Here is a 24,368-nt window from a genome sequence, read left to right as displayed (position 1 = left end):
CGAATATAATTGATTGCGTGTTATCTCACAGAACATCAAACATGCGAATGCTGATTAAAAGTGGGGTGGCACAAAAAAAACAGCATAGAATAAATGTATTTTACAACAACAAAAAAAGCGAAGTTAGGCATAAATTTAGTATACGGCAAATATTTGGTTTGGGAAATAGCTACTAAGGTTAAAGGGCTTTAAGTAGTAAAGAGATTTTTTTTTTCTTTCTCTCTTTTGTGCATTAATTGCACGAAGTTAGGAATATTAATTAGTGACGAATTCACTGTACCTTTTCCGGTCCTTCTGTAATCTCACCACAGGTAGACACGCTTACTCTAAGGCACATTTATTTTCTAAAAAGTAGGTCAATGGTGGGATGTTATATATATAGCGGTTAAAAATCAGTATGTACAAGGCGATGTCGATATTCAGTACACGCCATAATCGCAAAGTCGCTTTCGAAATTATGACAGAGTTTGAAAAACTACGAGGCGCTGTAGCGGACAAAAGCTGGTAGAGTCAAAATGTTGCGGTTGAAATCTTAATGTCATATGTTCAGAATTCCAATTTTACTTGTTGTATAAAAATGCTTGTCCTTAAAAAGTTCCATTTTCTAGGTCGAGATTTTCGATTGTTTCTGTTGAATTAAACAGTGGTGGTTTGAAAGTTATATTTTCTATGTTGAGGTTTTAGATGGTGTCGTTTGAATTACACGGCGGTGGTTGAAATTTCAATGTCATACGTCTAGAATGTCTAATTGACGTATTGGTTCAAAGAGTTTATGTTGATAGTTCCATTTCAATGTTGAGTTTATAGATTGTATCTGTTTAATTGCACAGCGGTGGTCGGATATTTTATTGTGCTAATAAGAATTTTTATTTTGTAATGGTGAAAGGATTTGTTGGTGTTAAAAGTAACATTACACGATGTAATCTTTAACAATTCAAAATAATATCGAGTATTAAGATACAGCATCCGTGTATTCAATTATGAGGCGCCATTATATTTAATGCATTTACAGTTTGAAAGTTAACATTCACAGTTCGTGAATTACTATGAATTTCGTCGCCAGAGGTCGCAATCGTGAATGGACCGCGTTATTTATTAGCAAGGTGGCTGCTTTTCGTTGCTGTGAAATTCAACTGATGAAATCTAACTTCTCGCCATTCGAAATCGAACTTTCATCACAAACAGTTACATACAACGTGTGAAATAGGGATTATTGACATATGATATTGAAATTTCAAGCAACGCAATGCAATTTAAAAAATACACTGTAAAACGTCTACATAGGAAATAGAACTTTACACCACCACTGTATAATTCAACATATAAAATCTAAAGTCTCGATCCAACAAGTGATATTGGATTTCTCGGCACACGATATCGAAATTTCATCTGCAACTTTCTCATTGGGCCAGCTTTTGTTCGCTACGGCGCCTCATACAAAAACAAATACAGTGTACGCTACTGGTATGAATTTTGAAATGGTACACCATAAACGTTATCGTAGCTAGAGGGAAAGACAGACACATCTTACGCGTACGAAGGGCTTAGTAAGACGAGAATATTAAATGGAACAAACAGTATCTGTATAATACCCAATATATTTGGTTTTGCAAAGATCGGTCCTGACGCTATTCAAATTACGACTCATTCATTTCACACTGAACAGAGAGATTCATTGTTTACAGGGTTTGGAAATCAGTACCAATGTATATATTTCCCACCGGACGATATTTACACATAATCTTGTATCTTTATGTTTCCCACATGACAAATTGTTGCACGTAACTGGAGTAATTGTCATAGTCGCAGAGCCTGAGAGAAATCACGTCATTGTTACGTTCGTGTGATGTGTGTGATTTGGATTTTTAACTTAGCTTTACAAAAATGTCATTCATATCGCTACTATGTCCGCGGTGTTGCAGTTTTATAGTGATGTCTAGCACTGGGGGCATAATGCCACAGACATGTAGCATGATGTCCCACCCAGTCACATTATCCTGACACCATAACTAAATAAATAAAAATATTGGAGGAGCTTTATTCATTGTTCTCACTTGCTACACGAAGTGAGATTTTTCACCATTTTTAATATCTCACTTGCTACACGAAGTGAGAGGTTACTCACCTTTTTTAACATCTCACTTGCTACATGAAGTGAGAGGTTACTCACCTGTTTTAATATCTCACTTGCTACACGAAGTGAGAGGTTACTCACCATTTTTAATATTAACATAAGGGTTATTATTAATACTGGAGAATTATCAGTAACTATCCGAATTTAACAATCGTGTATTGAATATATTAGGTATATAAGTGCATTTTCTTTTCTTTAACGGAATTAGACTTGCAGAAAATTGGATATAAGACAGGCACAATACATAGATGGTTATAGAGATATATGTAGGTAGGTAGAAATATATGATGAATTTAAGAAAGTCAAGAACTATCGAAACCATATATTACAGCTGTACGTGAGAAAATAATGCAAACCCTTTGTATATGTAGGTAACAGTCTGCTTGTTTTAGACTTCAGTTGTTGTAGATTCGCAATGTTTATGGAAATAATGAAGTTTTCTCAGCATAATCTGTTCCATGTAAAGTGTCATAGGGTAATGGCATCAATACCAATGTCTATATCCCTCGTACGTTTACCTGTAGAAATATTTACCAATGTCTGTATCTCTCGGACGTTTACCTGTAGAAATTCATACCATGGTCTGTATCTCTCGGACGTTTACCTGTGGAAATCCATACCAAGGTCTTTATCTCTCGGACGTTTACCTATATAAATCAATACCAAGGTTTATATCTCTCGGACGTTTACGTGTGGAAATCCATACCAAGGTAAAGTGTAATAGGGTAATGAAATCAATACCAATGTCTATATCCCTCGTACGTTCACCTGTAGAAATCCATACCAATGTCTGTATCTCACGGATGTTTACCTGTAGAAATCCATACCAATGTCTGTATCTCACGGATGTTTACCTGTATAAATCCATACCAATGTCTATATCCCTCGTACGTTTACCTGTAGAAATCCATACCAAGGTCTTTATCTCTCGGACGTTTATCTGTAGAAATCTACATTGTGATCTTGCGGAAATGGAAAACCATGAGCTTTGTCTCACCCTTTTGGTTGTATTTCTTAAAAAACAACAACACCACCAAAGGGAAACATGAAGATCAGAAGAAACAGAGGATTTAATATTATGGGTGAAATTTAATAAGTCCCTAGAAAGGATTGACGCTCTACTGATGGAAAATAATTTTAGAGGAACTTACAATATATCTGGTTAATCCCTCTTCGTATTATCTCAGGTTACCGAGTATTAAAACCACCTCAGGTATTCTTGAGTAACTAAGATTTTCCCGGCATTATATTGCCAGTATTGTGTTCAAAGTGCAATTGAAAATATGTCAGTTCCATCACCACCGCCACAAGAACGCTTACTCTCATGCTCTTAAGGGAGGTCGATATTCAAGGAATGTTATTATTTTTCAAACGTACCATGTGACGGTTGACTGATGTGTGTGTGTGTGTGTGTGTGAGAGAGAGATTTGGTTTTCTAACTTAGCTTTAACATGTCTACGATGTCTGCAGTGTGGCAGTTTATAGTGATGTCTAGCACTGGAGCATCATGCCGCAGACATGTAGCATGATGTCCCACCCAGTCACATTATCCTGACACCAGGCCAACCAATCCTAAAACAAACCTCTTAATGCTGAGCGCCTAGAGAGGCAGCTGTTAGTACCATTTTTATAAGTCTTTGGTATGACTCGGTCGGGGATCGAACCCATGACCTCCCGCATCTGAGGCGGACGCTCTAACCACTAGGCCATCGGAATGGTCACGGTTAACTGATAAAAGATTTAAAGGGTTCTTACTGTGGAAAATGCTTTACCCCTCCCACCTACACAAAATTTAGCATTTTTAAAAAAAATATGCAAAATACAAGCAAGCCTCCAAAAAAACATTTATTACTAATAAAATGTATACCGCTCCGGTGGCCTATTGGATAGAGCGTCCGCCTCGGAAGCGGGAGGTCGTGGGTTCGAACCCCGGCCGAGTCGTACCAAAGACTTACAAAAATGGTACGAACAGCTGCCTCGCCAGACGCTCAGCATTAAGAGGTTAGTTTTAGGACTGGTCGGCCTGGTGTCAGAATAATGTGACTGGGTGGGACATCATGCTACATGTCTGTGGCATGATGCCCCAGTGCTAGACATCACTATAAACTGCCACACTGTAGACATCATAGTGATATGACTGAAAAATTATTAAAGCTACGTTAAAAATCCTAATCACATACACTAATACAATTTTTAAAAAAATAGTAAGGTATGCTCCATCATCTTTACATAACACTTATTTTTTGTTTTAATTCAAGATTTACGTTGAAGTAATAATCTTTAAAATGTAGCTTTGATGTTAGAAATTCAGATTTTTTTAAAGTTGGCCGAAATAATTTTTGTGCTGAGACCTTTTAGTTTATCATTCAAGTCTACCTAGCTGAGTAAAAGGTTTTTTTTTTTAAATACAGGGTTTCGATTCTTACATTTTAAGTAATTAGGTTTTTATCATCACGAGTCGTGACACTAGCCTTTCACTATTACTGTTGGTTAACCCGGTGCTTTTGTAGCACCGTTCAAAGTGCACATTGTACCGGGAAAAGTTAATTGATTTTGGAGCACTGTTGAAAGTGTCCATTGCACCGGGAAAAGTTGATTGCTCCACAGATCGTTCAATCTAAATGCAATTAGCACACATTTCTATGTCATTTACCTACTCGGATTGACACCTTGGCGTAGCAACCGCCCAAGCATCTTGGGGTGGTGTGGTGGTAAACCCGAGAGGGGCGCCAAAAAGTCCCATTAAACAGCTGTTTTGTTGGCAGGGGAGTTACATAATTAAGTTTTGCGGGGAGTGGGACGGGCCAATAATTTCTTACTACGCAACTGCAGTGGCGTATGTTTTTAATCACTACTTGGATATATAGGTGCTATGTGAAGCCAAGAGTAGATGAAAATGTCTGTTTCTGTGTGCTGGGAAATTATGTTTGAAATGTACAAAATACAGCAATTTTGCCTGTACTTGACATAGAGAAATAGATTTTGAGTTTTACGACACTAGGTGGCAAACTGTGTAACAGAAAGAATCAAAACCATCAAGTTTAGTAAAATCAAAAAACAATTTATTTCTCAAGGTTACAAAGTGAAAATTTAAGAGACACTTACAGTATCATGATTAAATCCAAAACGATCCGAAATATTCTATCAAACCTCCCAAAGTAAAGATGTTCCGAATTAATTCCAATGGTCTTGAATCTCCTTATGTACCGCAATGATGAAAGCCAGACTATCTTTTAATGAGGTCTCAATAATCATAATGTGTTGATCCAAAGTCAACGAGCACTTAAGTCCAATGAAAAACTTAAATAATTCCTATCGAATTATATCTGACCACAACTGTAAATTATGCCCAGATTGACCATTAAATGAATTTATTATTTCTGTATAAAATCCGTGTTTATAAATATTTTCACTTGACCTATAACGTAAATAGATTTCCAACGAAGAAAAATTATCCAAGTGTAAACGAGACTGAAATGGAAACCCTGTTGTGTAAACATGTTATTTAGAACTTACAATCATGGACAAAAGTTAACTGTGTGGACTAAGTGATTGCTATCTTGGAGACATACAATGTGTGTCATATGGACTAAGTGATGGCTATCTTGGGGTCAGATCAAGTGTTCGATATGGACTAAGTGATGGTATCTTGGGGTTAGATCAAGTGTTCCATATAGACTAAGTGATGGCTATCTTGGATACTGACCATGTGTTTCATATTGACAAAGTGATGGCTATATTGGGGTCAGATCACCTTTTCCGTATGGACTAAGTAATAGCTATATTGAGTCAGACCACGTGTTCCATATTGACTAAGTGATGGCTATCTTGGGGTCAGATTAAGTGTTCCGTGTGGACTAAGTGATGGCTATCTTGAGTCAGACCACATGTTCCATATTGACTAAGTGATGGCTATCTTGGAGTCAGATCAAATGTTCCACATGGATTAAGTGATGGCTATCTTGGGGTCAAATCAAGTGTTCCATATGGACTAAATGATAGCTATTTTGATTCAGACAAATGTTCCACATGGGCTAAGTGATGGCTATCGTGGGGTCGGATCAAATGTTCCATATAGATTAAGCGATGGCTATACTGGGGTCAGATCAAATGTTCTATATAGATTAAATGATAGTTATACTGCAGTCAGATCAAATATTCCATATAGATTAAATGATAGCTATACTGGGGTCAGACCAAATGTTCCATATAGATTAAGGGATAGCTATACTGGGGTCAGATCAAATGTTTCATATTGATCAAGTGATAGCAATCTTGTGGTCAGATCAAATGTTCCATATAGATTACGTGATGGCTATCTTGGGGTCAGGTCAAATGTTCCACATAGATTAAGTGATGGCTATACTGAGGTCAGATCAAATGTTTCATATGGATTAAGTGATATCAATCTTGTAGTCAGTTCAAATGTTCCATATAGATTAAGTGATGGTTATACTGGGGTCAGATCAAATATTCCATATAGATTGAGTGATGGCTATCTTCGGTTCAGATCAAATGTTCCATATGGACTAAGTGATGAATATGTTGGGATCAGATCAGCATCATTTTTTAAGGAACTATCCACATATCATACGGATATCTTAAATAAAAACTCCACGGCGATAAGATCATCTATGGATCATCTGTTCAGAAGGAATATTGATAAAGAGATTATAAAGATGACATACATTGTAGTCATGCTGGAGGTGAGATTGGCATTAGTTTAATTCAGCAATAACTGGATCTCACAATATTTCAATTAAAACCTCTTTTTAATACTACCATCTATTTAATAAGGAACAGAGATAACATGTCGGTCAAGTCAGTTCGATACCTTCTTCATTCAGGGCCTTCAACAAGTTTCTTAAATAAATGTGAAATAAAGAAAGAAAATATCAATACACCTTCCTAAAATAGGAGGAGCAACGTTAAAGGAGGAACCTGTAAGTTCTTGTGAAACATATTAAAATATGTTATTTTTATAGGAATATAATATGTTTAAACTAGCGAGATTTTTTTTAGCATGGTCACCGTAGCGACCATGTTGGAGATTGTTAGTATGGTTCCTATAGCAACCATGTTGGAATTCAGATTGACAATGCTCTCATTTATGACAATCTATATATAATGAGAAATATATTTGTTAACCTGGTGTTCATATAACCTTCCGTGTATCAAGAGCAGCGAAAACATGATTTTTAAGATGGCTATCATGGCAGCCGTACTGGGTGAACAGAGACTAAAATCTTCATGTAGATCCAACTAAATCTAGGACGAAACTGCCTACCAAGTTTGCCTATTTCCTCCAAGTAGTTTAGGCGGAATAGTGATAACAAATTTGTGATATAGGACGGATACCTAACTACAGGCCATCGGATAAGTTATTTCGGTCTTCGGCTAGTAGAGCTGAAAAATGATCTCTCTTAATACAAATAAAGTGTAAAGAATTTCAATACGGATTGCTATTGACAGAGTCTCTCCAAGGTAGAAAATTACACATTTTTCTCAAAAAATAAAGATAAAATCGCAAATATTGGTCCTCAAAGTGAAAGGTAAACGTTTTCAAAGGATTTATAATAACAATGCATTGCATGAAAAAGAATAGCTGGTCAAATGACTGATGACAAAATATCACAAAATTATTCGAAAAATTCGTAAATTAAAGTATGATGTGAACTTATTGTATGCATGTTTTTGTTTTGTAATTTCATGGTGCTTGTTTTAGTAAATCTTTCGTTGCATAAGTTTGTACGTGTTATCTAACATTGTAAAGCGGCTGGCGCTTCCAAGGAGTAGGCTCTGTATTAAGTCCACATTATTATTATTATTATTATTATTATTATTATTTTATATTATTATTATTATTATTATTATTATTATTAAATATAGGAAAACAGGCGTTTGTAGAGTAATTACAAAACATTAAACATTGCTGTTATGTTTCAGATAACAGAGCCAAATCCAGACCCTACATCTACCTTGCTGCAGTATCTCAGACGACACCGTATCCATTTCATGGAATGTTCTATTCCTCACAAAATATCGTTTGGCATTAACCTTTGAACGAAACAGTCGCATCATCTATGTATAGTAAATTCGCTATATTTAGTTGCGTACCAATTTTAGCAGATTTCGTGATTGTTATAAACTGGAAATTTACAGACCCAAGAAACAATTTTTTTTTTGTGCAAATAAGATTACTTTCTTTATTAAATATATTACCTTCTATGCAAACAAGATTAAATTCTATATAAAAAAGATTACCTTCTTTCAAATAAGATTATCTTCTGTATAAAATAGATTACCTTCTATCTTATAAGATTGCCTTTTATATAAAATAGATGACCTTCTATGCAAACACGATTATCTTCTATATAAAATAGATTACCTTCTATTCAAAAAATGATTACCTTCTATATAAACAAGATTACCTTCTTTATGAAATACACACGCTAATTGATGACTGCACTGTATCTCTTTTATAATTTGGATATAATTGGTAACTTTTTCTTGAGATTGAAAGCAACGATAACTATTGACTTAATTTATTATTTTCGAAACGATACAGTTTAAACTAACCGTTTGACGCGTCTTCCGATATATCGGTCTGTAGAATTAGAAATTGCAAGAGATTATCTAGCTTTATAACGTTAGGATGACATAGTTTTTTTTAAGGTCAATATCGATTTCAGATTAGGCGGATTATTATTGTTTGATGAAATCCAATCTTGCACTGGATTAAAAGTTTTTGTTGTATTATTTTTTTCTCCAATGATGATTTGTGAATGCTGTTCAGAATGACTAGTTTTATGTGAATTGGCATTCATGTACTATGATTTACATTTTGTTCATGCTATATTTATTTTACAATAATAAAAAGTCAGTTCTTTACATAGATTATTGTAACACAATAAATAATCACCCGTCTTATTGTCAAATAAAAGTGATGTTCTCATTTGGTTTTTCTTCAAACATTATTCAGCCAGTTAGCCCCAGAGAATGTATCATGGACAGGAGGTTCAATAGAGATTAAAACAGACGAATTGTCGCTTGTGAATTAAGTCTAGTTTTGTAATGCGATTTTTAAGACTGAATATGTTAGAATCACGTTCTATCACAGAGTATGTTAGAATTACATTCTAACACAGAGTATGTTAGAATTATATTCTATCACAGAGTATGTTAGAATTACATTCTAACACAGAGTATGTTAGAATTATATTCTATCACAGAGTATGTTAGAATTACATTCTAACACAGAGTATGTTAGAATTATATTCTATCACAGAGTATGTTAGAATTATATTCTATCACAGAGTATGTTAGAATTATATTCTATCACAGAGTATGTTAGAATTATATTCTAACACAGAGTATGTTAGAATTATATTCTATCACAGAGTATGTTAGAATTATATTCTATCACAGAGTATGTTAGAATTATATTCTAACACAGAGTATGTTAGAATTATATTCTATCACAGAGTATGTTAGAATTATATTCTATCACAGAGTATGTTAGAATTATATTCTATCACAGAGTATGTTAGAATTACATTCTAACACAGAGTATGTTAGAATTATATTCTAACACAGAGTATGTTAGAATTATATTCTATCACAGAGTATGTTAGAATTACATTCTAACACAGAGTATGTTAGAATTATATTCTATCACAGAGTATGTTAGAATTATATTCTAACACAGAGTATGTTAGAATTATATTCTAACACAGAGTATGTTAGAATTATATTTTGCCACAAAGTACGTTAGAATTTGATTTTATCTGAGTACGTAATAATTACATTCTATCACAGATTACGTTAGAATTGCATCTTATCACCGAGTATGGTTAGATGGACTAAAGTATGTATGTATGTATGTATGTATGTATGTATGTTGTTGTTCTTGGGTTTAACGCCATTTTTCAGCACAAGATAGGCTATACATGGCGGCCAGTATAACTGGTGGAGGAAGAACCCTGGAAAACCCAGAGAAGAACCACCGACCCACGAGAAGCTACTGGCAGGCTTTCCCACGTACCCACGTTAGCCGAACCTTGGACTCGAACATAAGAATACGTAAGAATTACATTCTATCACAGATTACGTTAGAATTGCATCTTATCACAGAGTACGTTAGAATTACATTTATCAGAGTATGGTTAGATGGACTAAAGTATGTATGTATGTATGTATGTATGTATGTATGTATGTATGTATGTATGTATGTATGTATGTATGTATGTATGTTGTTGTTCTTGGGTTTAACGCCATTTTTCAGCACAAGATAGGCTATACATGGCGGCCAGTATAACTGGTGGAGGAAGAACCCTGGAAAACCCAGAGAAGAACCACCGACCCACGAGAAGCTACTGGCAGGCTTTCCCACGTACCCACGTTAGCCGAACCTTGGACTCGAACGTAAGAATACGTAAGAATTACATTCTATCACAGATTACGTTAGAATTGCATCTTATCACAGAGTACGTTAGAATTACATTTATCAGAGTATGGTTAGATGGACTAAAGTATGTATGTATGTATGTATGTATGTATGTATGTATGTATGTATGTTGTTGTTCTTGGGTTTAACGCCATTTTTCAGCACAAGATAGGCTATACATGGCGGCCAGTATAACTGGTGGAGGAAGAACCCTGGAAAACCCAGAGAAGAACCACCGACCCACGAGAAGCTACTGGCAGGCTTTCCCACGTACCCACGTTAGCCGAACCTTGGACTCGAACCCACGCAGACAGAGGTGAGATGGCAGTGATCCGGAACGATGAGCGCTTTAGACCACTCGGCCACTCGGGGCCCCTATGTATGTATGTATGTATGTACGTACGTACGTACGCACGCACGCATGCATGCGTGCATGCATGCATGTATATATGTATGTATGTATGTATGAATGTATGCATGACTTAAATATTTATAATGCTTATTCTCAGACTATGCATTGAATAGACTTAAATATGCCCATTTCTCTTCCTGCTAAGACGTAAGACGACTAGTCGTCCGTAGCATCTCGAAGAAAATATTCTGTTGAATTCAGGCATGGCTATGACACTTTGTTAATATTGGTAAGCATTACTTGTACTAATAGTTCTCCTTGACCGGATATAGTATATCTGACAGGTACAAAAGAAGCATGTGGTCACGGTGGTTGCGGATCCTGTACCGTGATGGTGTCTCTGTACAATCATAAGACCAAGCAGATCAAGTATCCTTTCTACTATTCAGTTAGAGAAATCAGTTATTTATGGCCATTGATTCAAATGTTCACTCAGGAAAGAGTCTTTTCTTCTATAAAATACACCAACAATTGCAAGTACTGGTGATTACAGCATTACAACAAGTGGAAGTGCGTATGAAGATTTTCTCTTACTGATTTTTGATAATGGTTCTTTGTCATACACCCCCAATGCCATTGTTAATGCACACATTTTTATTGGTTGTTGGCCTTCAAATTTGATGCAAAGCACTTTTCAGAGTTTTTGAATAGGCTGCCTTGTACTTAGCCTAGTATGAATAAATGACTGCCTTGCATTTAGCTTAATATAAATAAAAGACTGCTTTGTATTATGTCTGGTATAAAGAAAAGACTGCTTTGTTTAAGCCTAGCATGAATTAAAGACTGCTGCCTTGTATTTAGCCTGGTATCAAAAAATGACTGCACTGTATCTAGCCTAGCATGAATTAAAGACTGCTGCATTGTATTTAGCTTAATATAAATAAAAAACTGCCTAGTATTAGGCCTAATATGAAAAATTCACAATTATTTCAAAACAACTAATTTATAACACATTTAATTTATAAAACAGGAAACTGTAATTTTAGTATCTTTCATATATATCTACCACCGATCTTTCATTGTTTTACCCAAATTTATGAAGCGTAAAAACAATTTGTCCTTAACGATCCAAGACATTATTCTGTGAACGCCTGTTTATTCCCTCTTTGCGCTGCCCACGGACTAGCCATTACAACAGTGGAAGGTGTGGGGAATACAAGGACTGGTCTACATGAGGTGCAGGTAAATACACATTAACCTTTGCTTTATTGCAAATTTCGTACTATTAATGACCATTCCATTATTTTGTAAATAATGTGCTATTTACTATTTCTACTGAAAATGGACAAGTGACCCCGGCAGTAGATTCAGTTCTTAAAGAGTTGCTCTGCATGACATGCAATTGTTTTGTTTTAAAAATACATCTTCCAAAATGCTAAGAGCTACATAAATTACATTCTTTCCTCAAACTAATTTAAAAACGACGTTACGGTGGCTTAGATTTTGCTTATTATCCCATTTTTGTATTCCCTTATCAGAAACGTCTGATCGAGTCCTATGGTCTTCAGTGTGGCTTCTGTACCCCTGGGTTTGTGATGTCCATGTTCACTCTTCTGAGGAATGATCCCACACCAAGCAAAGACACCGTAGAGCAGGCTATAGAAGGTAAACATACAGAATTAGAAAGACCTTGGTGAAAACGTGCTTAGAATGCTCTGTGCAAGGAGGATACCCTTGTACTATTGAACCTGGATGTCGTTTCCCATTTATTTTATATCATCCAAGTAAGAGATTAACACTGCACTCGATTTTAAAGGCAAATAATACATGGTATGTAAAGTATTTCTCAAAATTAAACAAACTGTTTTTGACTTACGATTCAAAACCTGAAAATGCTTCGGCGCTCATATTCCTTCATTTCTCTGCAAATTTATGCTGTTTCACGCCAGGCAATTAACAATACTGCTTCTTTCAAACGATAAGGAGGATCAATCTTAAGCTTCATTAAACCACACTCGTCCAAAGGGACATCAGATGATGGAGATTTTATGATTGCAAACATCAGAGTTTATTTGGTAGTCTCATTGCTGTTCTGTATACGTGTAAGTTTCTCACGTGGAATCATATATTCGTATATTTTTCCTTGTGGAATCGTATATATGTGTAAGTTTCTTGTGTGTACGTTTGCTGTGTGGAATCTTATATACGTGTCATTTTCTTGTGTGGAATCCCATATATGTGTAATTTTCCTGTTTGAATCCTGTATACGTGTAATTCCCATTTGTGGAATCCTATTATACGTGTAATTTTCCTGTTGGGAATTTTATATATGTGTATTTTTCTTGTGTGGAATCCTATATATGTGTAATTTTCCTGTGTGGTATCCTATATATGTGTAAGTTTGCTGTGTGGAATCCTATATACGTGTAATTTTCCTGTGTGGAATCCTATTATATGTGTTATATTCCTGTGGGGAATCCTATGTATGTGTAATTTTCTTGTGTGAAATCCTATAAATATGTGTAATTTTTCTGTGGGATATGCGTACAAGTTTCCTGTGGGGAATCCTATATTCGTGTAATTTTCCTAGAGGGAATCCTAGAATCTTATATACGTGTAATTTCCTATGGGAAATACGTATAAGTTTCCTGTGGGGAATCCTATATACGTGTTATTTTCCCATAGGGAATCCTAGAATCTAATATACGTGCAATTTTCCTTTGTGGCATCCTTAGGGACAACATTTGAGATGACGTATATACTGACATCTTGAACAATTACGCATTTTGTGAAGATGCGACATCAATCTTGCCGACAACCATTCTATAAATCCATATCCTCATATATATATATATATATATATATATATATATATATATATATATATATATATATATATATATATATATATATATAGAAAAGGAAGGCAAGGTTGAATACTCACATGTCATCTTCATTATCAGTGGTTAAATATTTACATGTCACCGTAATTATCGTTGGCCAAATATGCATCTGACTGTTACTTAGTACTCTGGTCGTATATTCACAAGTTAATGCAATTATCAGACTTGAGACATGTGAAAAGTAATGATAGCCTGTGGAAAATGAATCCATTGACACCTTAAAGTGACTGTTTTGCTTTGTAGTATAAAATTTTTATAAAAAGTGCTTCTTGGAAAGATATTTTCTCAGCATTTTCGAAATGCACACTAAAACGTCTGCAATCCAACCTCATAAAATATCCACAAAATGTTGCCATTGCTAATCTAAAAGTAAAAATGTGCTGACTGAAAGATAGCGTTTTCAACATTGTGCATGGAACTTGTGTAAGCAGTGAAACAAAGTGTAATGTATTCAAATTACAAAGGACCGACAGTTGTTAAAGAACAATCTGCATCAGGTGCAATATCTATGATCATACATTCTTTCACGTGACCAAGAGAGGTAGACTGTATAATCATCGGACCAAACTAAACTTGGAAATGTTATTGCTTCAGTTTAAAATTATCTTATAGTATCAGAAGAAACAAAATCATTAAACATCGGGCAATGGCCGTCTATATACAAAATGACACTAAAATAACACCTAAAACCGTTGCAATCCCAAGATTTTATTGCAATCGTGACCACCATTACAACATGTCTTAATACAAATTCCAAAACTTGATCATGCAAATTTTGAAGTATGCCGGACAGATTACCACGTGCCATAAATTATACCAGTCCAATGTATTTTTTGCTTATTTCGATAAAGTAGATCAGTAAATAATAGAAAATAACCGACATATTTTAATGGCAAGGCAGTTGTCAGCTAAGATGTATATTGGAAGTTATATATGTAAATTCAGTGTTCTTGTTTTAGGAAATCTCTGCCGTTGTACTGGCTACAGATCGATTGTCGCGGCCCTCCAGTCCTTCGCTGAGGTATAAAGATGTATTATTCTTATCATTTAGACGTATGTTTCATGTTTAACTCATGTTAATGTTATCTGTATATTGTCATTGGGCCTCAGTGTCTGGCAAACAAATGTTTTCAATACCTGGAACACTGTCTCTATATTATCCTGTCTCGTTGCCGATTAATTCACAAAACCACTAAAAAGCCATTATCATAAGGAACATAGCAATACAGCTTTAGATTCGTGTTTGTTTAATTATAGGAACAAGGCACCTCCAGTCCAGAATCATTAAAGTGAAAGGATGGGGATACATGTGTGTATATTTATGAAGTAGATAAAGCGGGCTATTAAGAGAGTATTTAGATTTCCTTTCTCTTAGCTGATTTAAAGCTGAAAACTTTCAGGTGTTACATGAGCTTCGGTTGAAATGCTATTATACCATCTAATTAATCTCTTTCCGGCAACAGATATTTTTCAAAAAGACGGTTTACATCCGATTTTATAATCCTTTTCCTTCCAGGGGCAATGTTCACTTGGAGAGGAATGCTGCAAAACTGGCAAATCATCAGAATGCAAGGATGAGACTCATGTAGGTTGAAAGTGATGCCATGGATATATGATTTTAAACTCTGGAAGCAAAGATGTTTAACGATGATTGAAACTGTCATTATGCATCTTTATCTTTAGATATAATAATTAACTTGCAAATTAGAAGAATATTTATCAATACTTTAGCTTAACATTTTGTGATTTTTCTTTTATGTAACATAAGCATAATTTTATTTTATTTTATTGCATAATAACAGTTCAACAAAACTTGTCAACATGCAGGTAGCATATTTCTCGTGCAACTTTTGATCGAAAAGTTTCTGTTCTCCTCTTCTCTTAATCCAAAACTATTAATGAAGGAATTCATTTGAATAAAATACTCATGGTTCCTGCTCGGAGTTGTCATCGGTTTTGTTGCCTTCAGGTTAGTGAACCCGAATCACAGAAGAGGCCAGTTCCTGCTGACTGTACCCAGATAGCAGTGTTCCCAGCCGAACTTAAGGTAGGAGACTGAATGTACATTATGTAATACGTAGCAGAGCACGAAGACTTATCTTTTGTATTAAAGTAACATATCAGCCTCTTGAGAAAAAAATCCGAAACAGTTAAAGAGAAAAAAGAACAAAAACTGAAAGAAGGAAAAATTAAATCAACAAAACAAACATGACATGAATTCTGTACTAAAATAATATACATTGCATAGATGATAGACTTGACATACCTTATATCGCAATTCGACAGAAAGTTGAACAACGTAATTATGCTAATAATGTATGCACAAACTATATATGTATTTTGTTACGAGTCTGTGGAAACCGAGTTTGCTTTGGCGCAAGGACACGTTTTAGATATCAGGCCGAGACGACTTCATACGTTATATCAGACAAATTGTTACCTCCGAATTCGAGCCCAAGCCAGGTACGGTCTTATAATTTATGCATACCCAAATCCTTACACTCTCTATACATTGTTATTTTTAATAAAATTGAAAGACTGGCATTTCGATTCAAAATATCGACTCGTAGACGTCTTAGAAATAATATCTAAATAGTTTTATTGTATGTGCGTTGTATCGAACGCCAGTAACCATGTCAGATTAAATGTGCATGTAATAGACTGAAAAACACTGTCTATATATTTGAAAGAAACAGCAGTGTTTAGATTTTCATTAAGCAATGTTAATATCTTTGTATTTAGCTTTCAGACAAGCGTAGGACTGGGACACTAACCTTTAAGGGTAGTACATACACCTGGATAGAACCCACAACTTTGAATGATCTGTTGACGTTGAAGCAGAAGAATCCAGAGGCTCCAGTAGTGATGGGAAACTCGGCCGTCGGTATGCAATTGTCTTAGTTTGATTATATCGTACCAATGTTTTGCTCTTTTTTTTTAGCACAAAAGTTCTCGTGTATTTCCTTCAAAGTGTCACATCATAAATTTGCTCATGAGATTTTGATGAAAAGAACTAACAGCGCAAGAAATCATAGTCATTGTATATTACGTGGCTTTATATAGTGGTTGTAAATAAAATAAGTCTGGTTATTCGGTGGTGAAATATGATGACATGAATGTAAGCTTCTTGGTTGTTGGTGGTTAGAACCAAACTGTGAATTCAGACAAGACTGCATTATCAGAATATACACATGTGCACCCTTGGCATTTCAATTCAGGTATTTCATCTTTCTCGACGAGCGAAACTGTTAAAAAAAAAATAATACTTTCCTCCCCATCCCCACCCCCGACCAAAAACAAGCAAGGAAATAAATAAATGTCGACTAGATGGTTGACTAATGCATTGTATATAAATGAGTCTCGTTTCTGTAACAGCTTTTCTTATTAAATCTGGCGGCCTCAAAAGTACCACGCTGCTGTATGGAAAGAACATCGATGAGCTGAATGATGTCCAAATCGCAAAGGAAGGAATCAGGCTTGGACCGGCACTGACATTCACAGATCTCAGGGACAGTCTGAACGAACTTTCTGAGAAATTAACAGGTAAAATTACTATTCGAAAGATGGGCATCATTACTTTTCGCTTCAGTTCATTACGAAATACTTACCATGATACACTAAGTCTGGTAAAAGAGAAAAATCATCACGAAATACTTTCCTAGGTTCATTAGGTCTGGTAAAACACAGGAATCATTACCATATTTCCTCTCACACAAGATATTGCTGGCAGTAATGCCAATGAAACTGATGAGTGCTTTTATTATAGATGTGTTGATAATACGTTTAGCAATGGCTAGAAAATTCCTATCATTTAGCTTTGTTTGATGATTTGGAAATGAATATTGACATTTGCTTTGTTTCCACGATTTCTGTTTCATATCTTATAATACCATGTATACTGTATTTGCAATAAATGTTCTAAAATCTATTAGAAGTAATACATGTACTCAGGGCCGGTTAGGCAAGGTTAGATTCTGGCGCACCCCCCGAAAATATCAATTTCAAGATTTATAAACAATATATTTTTAAAAAAAGTGCGCCCCCCTCCCCCCGAAATCATCGCCCTAGGCGGCTGCCTAGTTTGCCTATATGGTAGCGCCGGCCCTGCATGTACTGGAACACTGATTAAATAATGCCTTGTGACAGTTACAGTTTTAAATAATGCCTTGTGACAGATACAGTTTTAAATAATGACTTGTGACATATGCTGTTGTAAATAATGCCTTGTGGCAGATACTGATTTAAATAATGACTTGTGACAGATACTGATTTAAATATTGACTTGTGACAGATACTGATTTAAATAATGATTTGTGACAGAGACAGTTTTAAATAATGACTTGTGACAGTTACTGTTTTAAATAATGACTTGTGACAGATCCTGTTGTAAATAACGACTTGTGACATATACTGATTTAAATAATGATCTGTGACATACAGTTTTAAATAATGACTTGTGAAAGATACTGTTTTAAATATTGACATATGCTGTTGTAAATAATGCCTTGTGGCAGATACTGATTTAAATAATGACTTGTGACAGATACTGATTTAAATATTGACTTGTGACAGATACTGATTTAAATAATGATTTGTGACAGAGACAGTTTTAAATAATGACTTGTGACAGTTACTGTTTTAAATAATGACTTGTGACAGATCCTGTTGTAAATAACGACTTGTGACATATACTGATTTAAATAATGATCTGTGACATACAGTTTTAAGTAATGACTTGTGAAAGATACTGTTTTAAATACTGACTTGTGACAGATACTGTTGTAAATAATGACTTATGACAGAAACTGTTGTAAATAATGACTTGTGACAGATACTGTTGTAAATAATGACTTGTGACAGATACTGTTGTAAATAATGACTTGTGACAGATACTGTTTTAAATAATGACTTGTGAAAAAGGGAAAATCAAGCAAATTGTTATGGCATAATATATGTATATATTATTTTTGTTTGTGTTTGTTTTGAAAGCTGAAATTTGCAATAAATAGAATGTTGAACAATACGTGTAACTATATGACAGTGTAACATCTCTATTTTGCTGTCGGAATTAATTAACAGCGAGGTTCATAACGGGCGTCACTTTCGTGCTATTATGATAGAATTACATGGGTGAAATTTCTTAGCATTCTAAATTCATTAATTCAAATTGTGAAAAGAATGTCCTATAATCATATTATTATTATTTACATTCAATAGAGAAGTAGACATGAAAAATATAAACATGAGTGTATTTAATAGTGTTGCCCGCATATTATACAACAGTACGTTTTACCGTAGATGACAAGAAGCGATACTTTCCGGCGATTCTCCACTTGGTGAGACATTATGGTGCTGATCAGATCCGGAATCTTGCTGTAAGTTCTGGTCTAACTAAGCTTCCATTTAATACATACATACATACATGCATACATACATACATACATACATACATACATACATACATACATACATACATACATACATACATACATACATACATACATACATATATTGAAATTAATGGAGGTACTATGTTTTTTAAGATTCGACGTCATTTTTTTGGGTCAGTGCTCCTTTGCGAGTGTTAAACATAATAATATGTAACTGAACAACAGCGTACCAACCTTATGAAACATTTAAAATTTACAACAAATAACTTTTTATATATTTAAAAGTTCACATATTTGCAGAGAAATAAAAAGTTTGTTTTACTTATTGTAGACACTTGGAGGTAGTTTAATCAACAGCAGGTCGAACTATGACCTTCCGACCCTTCTAGCTGCTGTTGGAGCATCGATAGAAATAGCTTCAGGTAGCTAAATGTTCTACTTGTTAAAAGGGAGATATCCTATACATTGACATAAGTAATTTGAAAAATCTTAATGTTTATACCTGATCTTGAATGTACAAAATATTGCAATCAAAATACTGATACTTTTACACATACGTCCTTTTATAAGTTGAACTCTAGCGAGGACATTTGCAAATTTCAAATACATTGGAAATTTAGCCTGGCTGGGGTATTTATTGAAAGTATCATCAGAAATTTTTCCAATATATCTTATCTAAACTTTTCCAGTAAATTCCATGTTTCAATATTTATAGTTTATGAAATTGTGCCCTATTTATGTATTTGGCTAGATTCGTATTTCATGAACATCGTTTGTCCAAGTTCATTGAACACTATATTAGGCACAAATAAACTGCATAGAATTCTTAAAATATGTTAAGATGATAAATTTGTGTCCAGAAGTAATCAAAAGTTAATATGGTTAAATTTAAAAATATGAATCAAACCCTTCAGTATAAATTTTGACTATGTGACCAGACTAATAAGCTTGAATAAATGGCACAGCTGATATTCTCTGTGAAGAAGAATACTTTCCATTTGTCTAGTTAATACGAAGAGAACTGTGAAATACAACGGCAACCTTGACCTTGCACCAGAGGAGTTACTAACTTCTATCATTCTTCCATACAGCACAGAGGTAATGTTCAATATAAATAGTAACAGACATAAAACATACTGGATAACATAAAGCTATTTTAAATTGTCGAGAATGACTCATCAAACGTCTTCCCAGTGAAAGTCTTTAATTTTACTCTCTTTTTTTTGGTTGATAACATATTCTCCTCTTTCTCAACTCGACCTATTATTCTTCCAGTGAAAAATAATATATAATATTAAGCTCATCATTCAACGTAACGAAATATCTTTTGTAATTAGTTTGAAAAATGAGTCCCTCATCAAAATGAACCGGACCGAAATCAGATTCCTCAGTGTCTCACAATGTATGCTGTTTATTTGAATGATTTGAAGTCAAAGCAATACAACTTAAATATACATTCAGTTTGGTATGTAACAAACGAATTCAATAATTAACTATGAATTTCATCTCAGATATAATTTATCTCCTTTAAGAAGTGAAAACGTATGTTTGTGGCATCGGATAATATTAAAATAAAAATCTTGCTAAAATAAAAATCTTGCAACAAAACTTTAACTCCTTAAACACTGCGTCCCTAGGATGAGTACCTTGAGTTCTTCAAAGTCGCCGGACGCCGTACGTTCTCCTTGTGTACGGGGAATGGTGCGCTCTTTGTAAAATTCTCGAAAGGTAGGAACACTATGGAGTCTGTTCGCCTCTGTTTTGGAGGATTTGGGAGTTCAATGATTATTGCTGACAAGTCGGCGGAAAAAGCGATAGGAAGGTTAGTGAGCAGCAGAGGGGGCGAATCGGACATTTTGTCCAATCGTTATTTTGCTTAATTATTACTTTCTGCACTCAACGATCTAGTGTCGTCAGCGCCTGGTAAAAAAAAAACGACGACGACGCTGGGGGATCGTCCAATCGTCATTTGGTTTAATTAACACCTTCTGCGCGTCGATCCCCAGCGTCGTCAGCGTCCGGTAAGCACATCGACGACCGCGTCGATGTCATTGCCCCCTCTGCTGCTAAGTAGTTATTTACAATGAAAATTATTTACAATTTAACCGAATATTTGGTCAAGTCCGATACGATATCGTGTCCGAGGATCATGTAAATTTATCGTTACGAATCCATGTGGGGTCGACTGAGCATGACTAAAAAAGTTTCGAAAAACATTAAAGTCCATGTCACCGCCGCACCATGTCTGCCAAATATTTCGTAGCGTGTGTGTATCAACGCCGTTGAATACAGCAAGAATATTGCAGTTGTCTCTGATTACTTTTGGAATCTGAGTGTATCGTTGAGTGACATATATCACGTCAGTGTTTTTATGCCTGCCTCTGGAAAATATCCTAGCTGGGTTCTTTTGATTGTCTAACATAACATCATCGTACACGACTAAATTGTTAACGTCGCCATCAATATCATCGATACCTGGTGCATCATTGATATCTGTAATAAACTCAATAACATTTTTTTTAGCGATCGCTGATGCATTCTCGTTGAAATCTTTCAACACCTCGTAGCATCGTTGATCATCTACGCTAGGAGCAACCAAATACAACTTATCCCACTTCATCCATCTCATTATTAAATTGAGTAACAATTGCGTCTTGCCGGATCCAGATGGTCCGATGATAATCATCCGGATCGAGTTTGGTAACGCTGCAACATGCTTAACTGGTTCTCTTGTTTTAGTCGCCGAAAAATCAATTATATTCATATCTCTATACATAAATTATGGATCTATATTGTGTGAAGTGCAGAGTGCGTACTGGCACAAATGATATGACAACCGTTACAACAAGAAATAACAGATCGGCGCTTACTGGTAAGTGCGTACAATGCGGTACAAAGAAATTTAGATTTATTTCTATTAAACCCGGGGATGTTTTAAAAAAAAGCGAGGTGGTGACATCGCAGCCAAATTGGCAAAACTCCCCGGAACACCGTGGGCAAAGTATCCAGGAGAAAAACACCTCCCAGGATATAACTACTGTGGCCCCGGAACACGATTAGATATTAGACTCGATGATCAAAATCAGCCCAAACCCGGTGAGTATCCAATAAACGCTATCGATAAGGCGTGTCATGCTCATGATGTTGCTTACAAAAGTAGCGATCTGCAACAGCGTCATATCGCGGATGTAAAATTAATTCACGCATTAAATGCTATTCCTGATAAATCCGTCAAAGAAAAATTGGCCTCATGGTTGGTAAAATCGGCTATGAAAGGTAAATTAATGATTGGAAGCGGAGCTTCTGGTGCTGGTAATTGAAAACGCTAGCGTTTATAATAACAACATGGAATCCATCTATTATTCTCCGAGAGGATACTGGAAGGGGAAGGCCGCAATTGGTAAGCTTGCAAGCGCTGCAAAGGTAACAAAGACCACTGCGGCTAATTGGTTATCCAAACAGGCTATATGGCAAATCTATCTACCACCGCCTAAACAAATCAACTTCTCGCGCTTTGATGTCAGCGTACCTAATGAAGTTCATCAGGCTGATATACTATTTTTGCCGCATGACAATGGTTACAAATACGCGCTAACCGTAGTTGATGTTGCGAGTCGATACAAACAAGCGGAGCCGTTAAAAACAAAGTCAGCAACTGAAGTAGCCGATGCGTTTGAAAGAATTTATCGAAGAGGCCCTCTGCGCTGGCCAAATCTATTACAAGTTGATCCCGGTAGTGAATTTCGCGGCGCTGTTTTATCAACGCTGAAACATCATAGCGTCGCGATACGACGAGGTCATACTGCGCTACATCGTGATCAGGCAATTGTTGAACGATTCAATCGGACTCTCGCTGAACGGTTATTTGGATATCAATACGCGAAGGAATTCATCCAAGAAAAACGATCTCGTGAATGGGTTAAAAGGTTGCCAGGCGTAATTGCAGCGTTAAATAACGAGATTACCCGAGCAATCAACATGAAGCCCAGCGACGCGATTAAATACGAGTATATACCCGGAAAATCAAAAATAAATAGCGTTTCCAAGCCGATTCTTGGCGATGTCACTGTTAGATATCTATATGAACCAGGAGAGCTTGAAGGCGGTAAAAAAAGAGCTACTGATCCTATTTGGAGTGTTACCACACATAACATATCAACGATAACACGATCAACTGGTAGACCACCGATCTATAGACTGGATTCAACTGCTCCTCAGCGCGGATTTACACGCGAGCAACTACAAGTGATACCTAACGATACTCAATTGCCCCCACGTGGTCTTAACTAGCGCCGTTGCGTCTATTGCACTCAAGACAGGTCAACCTCACATTGTTTTTGACATGACCGAGACTGTTATCGATCCTATCCACGGTAAATTGGCGAGTGTCTTTATCCGAATAACGCCAACTCATTATACAATTGCAACTCGCGCAGTGATTATTCTGTTGTTGTCGTAGCGAGATTATTAATTCGGCATCAATATCAAAACGCCGCTGTTTTTTTTATCCTGTTGGCGGTAACCCGAGAGTTTTCTATCAATGACGCTTGCATCGATGGTGACTTTGTCGCCGGCTTCGTCAGTGACTCCGTCACCGGCTTCGTCAATAACAATTCTTCGAAGCTGATTTATCCTTCGTACTCTGGACACTGCAAGATAGACTAGATTTGACCATTCGATGCGATTATCAACTATCCAAACAATTGTGTCCGTGATAGTCAGTCCCTGCGAGGAATGTATTGTTGTTGCGTATCCTAGCGTCCACGGGGATTTATCAGCACGTAGCGCGTCCTCGACGACACCGATATCAACGAGCACGATATCATTCAGCACGAGAATTTGTTTTTCTGTCCGGCCTGGAATTTCAACTTCAATGTTCTGCCGCCGTGTGTCCGCGGGTCTATAACATAACGGCACTGGACGCGTTGGAAACTTTTCCTTATGCAACGTAAACAACTTCCGCTGAAGTGTGTCTCTGACTATCTTTCTACTCGCTACAATCAAATCATTTGGTCTCCATGTTTCCCAGAATTCATTTAACGGCGTTTCCGGAATTACCTCGCGGATTATTTCACACTGAACTCTATCCGGCTGTAATCTGATTAGTTTTTTAACCTCGCGCAGTTGTTCATCAAGTGCTCGG

The 24,368-nt window shown here is 35.8% G+C and overlaps 1 protein-coding gene across 1 annotated transcript in view; it reads left to right on the top strand.

The window, feature by feature from the left end:
• LOC149791929 (xanthine dehydrogenase/oxidase-like) overlaps positions 1 to 24,368 on the top strand; it is an 84,116-nt gene that overhangs the window by 5,132 nt on the left and 54,616 nt on the right. Inside the window, exons 2-14 of the mRNA XM_089969495.1 lie at positions 8,081 to 8,138; positions 11,265 to 11,361; positions 12,066 to 12,174; positions 12,471 to 12,597; positions 14,795 to 14,856; positions 15,352 to 15,420; positions 15,805 to 15,882; positions 16,578 to 16,719; positions 17,211 to 17,378; positions 19,134 to 19,210; positions 19,557 to 19,647; positions 20,232 to 20,323; positions 20,863 to 21,047. Coding sequence (XP_089825621.1) covers positions 8,081 to 8,138; positions 11,265 to 11,361; positions 12,066 to 12,174; positions 12,471 to 12,597; positions 14,795 to 14,856; positions 15,352 to 15,420; positions 15,805 to 15,882; positions 16,578 to 16,719; positions 17,211 to 17,378; positions 19,134 to 19,210; positions 19,557 to 19,647; positions 20,232 to 20,323; positions 20,863 to 21,047 — 1,355 coding nt within the window. The remainder of the gene's footprint in view (positions 1 to 8,080; positions 8,139 to 11,264; positions 11,362 to 12,065; positions 12,175 to 12,470; positions 12,598 to 14,794; positions 14,857 to 15,351; positions 15,421 to 15,804; positions 15,883 to 16,577; positions 16,720 to 17,210; positions 17,379 to 19,133; positions 19,211 to 19,556; positions 19,648 to 20,231; positions 20,324 to 20,862; positions 21,048 to 24,368) is intronic.

This window comes from Sinohyriopsis cumingii, chromosome 9, assembly GCF_028554795.1.
Source record: "Sinohyriopsis cumingii isolate HCF-2022 chromosome 9, ASM2855479v2, whole genome shotgun sequence".
Lineage (NCBI taxonomy): Eukaryota > Metazoa > Mollusca > Bivalvia > Unionida > Unionidae > Sinohyriopsis > Sinohyriopsis cumingii.
The sequence above is the reverse complement of the archived record's forward strand: the minus strand, read 5'-3'. Positions and strand labels throughout refer to the sequence as shown.